At 31.7% G+C, this 2,163-nt stretch overlaps 1 protein-coding gene across 1 annotated transcript; it reads right to left on the bottom strand.

The window, feature by feature from the left end:
• Positions 1–374: 374 nt before the first annotated feature.
• Positions 375–1,205, bottom strand: LOC137821699 (probable calcium-binding protein CML15). Its single transcript, XM_068626414.1, has one exon. The coding sequence runs from the start codon at positions 1,058–1,060 to the stop codon at positions 524–526; it is 537 nt and encodes a 178-aa protein (XP_068482515.1). The 5' UTR covers positions 1,061–1,205; the 3' UTR covers positions 375–523.
• Positions 1,206–2,163: the final 958 nt, after the last annotated feature.

The following is a 2,163-nucleotide window of genomic DNA, read 5'->3' as shown; positions in this document are numbered from 1 at the left end:
GTTATGAAAGGAGGACAGAGAGGTGACGAGATAGAGGAGAAGGCTAGAGAGAGTAAATCGTTAGAGAAGAGAAGAAAAACTTTGCTAAAATATTATTAATACAATATATTAGTCTATAAAATACTATTAGAAAATTTTAAATATATAATTTCATGTCGATGTAACTACCGAGATGTCCATACATCTTTATCCTTTTTAAAACTAGTTAAAATAAGAAAATATATTTACCATAATTTATGGACACATTGGAAGAAGAAACAAAAAACAATATTAATATTTGATTCATTGAATCATTCCTTACTAAACATAACATTAATCTTCTGAAATTGTCAATCAGATGATATGTTCCGAAAATGAGTAAAAAAAATGCTACATAATCTGAAAATATGAAAAATTGAAGAAAAAAATTTACATGAGGAAGCTTTTCCTTTCCTTTTTGTATGAAGCCTTATTTTAGCACAACATCAAGGACAAGAAACATGTTCCAATTCGCAAAATCGTGTTTACAATGAGGAACCTCTGGTTACAACAATGCAAAGTCTAAGAAGTCAGAGGCTGATCTACCCATCACAGTGGCAAACTCATTGAAGCTAATGACACCATCCCCGTCTGTATCAGCTTCCGTGATCATCTCTCTGAGCTCTCTATACGTAAGGGGTTGACCCATTTTGGCCATTGCCCCTGCTAACTCTGCGGCTGTTATAAAACCATTCCCGTCACGATCAAAATATTTAAATACTCCAAGAAGCATCTCTCGGTTCAACAATATCTTTGCACTTATGTTATGCAAAATTGCATCCACCAACTCATCAAACTCCACAAATCCATTTCCATTTGAATCCATGTTGGTTAATAACACATGGATTTGCTCACTTGAGGGCTTTAACCCTAACGACCCAAGGAGGGCAGCTAGCTCCATATTCGTTAGGCTACCATCTGAATCTGTGTCGAATTTTTCAAAAATATCCCTTAATTGGCGAAGTTGATTAACTTTAAGTTTTGACATGTTGTTCTCAAGGTAATCAACGAAACAACAATGCAATAGGGATGTACAATACATGGGTGAAATGCGTCCCACAAACAAAAGTGCCAGAAAAAATGAAACAAAATGTTTGGATTGACGTGATCAATCCAAAAGTTTTGGACGTGAATAAGAAAACATGAATTCAATATCAAGACGGGGAACCATGCAAACACATGAGTTCCACGCTAACAGAATTTTGGAGAGGTTAAGAAGGAAGAAAAGATGAAGGTGCTTATTTTAGTATGATGGGATGAAGTGTCATTGGTTTTGATTCGTTAATAGGTGACATTTATTTCATTTTAATATCTTAAGGAGACAGTTTAGGAACAAAAAACACGTAGTTGGTTTTACGTTCCAATGAAACTGTCTTACATTGTATTACTTACCAACTTTCCCAATTTTCATTCTCATTCTCATGTCATCATACACATGTCCATTAACACTATTTATTAACGTTCTTACATGGATGTTGATTTTACAAAAATTATAATTATTATTACATTTTATAATGTATAAATTGGTGCAAACTTTATTTTATAAATTGATTTTATAAGATTGAATTATATTTAAATTCACTTCTTTAACAATTATTTCTCTCTTATTTTAATATATTTATGCATAATAATTAATTTGACAAAATTAAATTTTAATAAACAAATATGCATATTCCTTTTTTCTTTAATCCATTATTATATTAATATTTTTGGTGTTGCTGGTACGGTTGTTCAGTGTCTTCTAGTATCCATTATTGATGATCGTATTTTAGATAGCACTGGTCACGTGGTTCACCACAAAAGGCGGTGGCGGAGGCGCTTTAGGTGGCTTCTTCTAATTTCATGGTGGTGGATTCATCTCCGAATTTGCCTTCAACCAACAACTTTTTTTTTTCTCCAATAAACCTAAATAAAAAGAAATCCTTAATAGAACAATAGAAAAAGTTTACATTGGTCTCAGATCCAATTTCTGGTCACGGTTCTCCAATTTGGCTCGTTGAACTCTAACTCCAACTTATTTTTATTTTTTTAAATTTCAATGCAAAATAATTTTGAAACAATAAATTTGATTGATAGTTTTATATTTAATATGATTTAAAAAAAAACCATATTCAAAGTTAATCATTATTAAAAAAAAGCATCTGT

Source organism: Phaseolus vulgaris, chromosome 9 (genome assembly GCF_000499845.2).
Source record: "Phaseolus vulgaris cultivar G19833 chromosome 9, P. vulgaris v2.0, whole genome shotgun sequence".
Lineage (NCBI taxonomy): Eukaryota > Viridiplantae > Streptophyta > Magnoliopsida > Fabales > Fabaceae > Phaseolus > Phaseolus vulgaris.
Note: the sequence above shows the minus strand (reverse complement) of the source record. Positions and strands in the feature narration are given on the sequence as shown.

Bases quoted from the DNA above. Each gene is read 5' to 3' on its own strand.
- LOC137821699 (XM_068626414.1), bottom strand. From the start codon at position 1,060: ATGTATTGTACATCCCTATTGCATTGTTGTTTCGTTGATTACCTTGAG.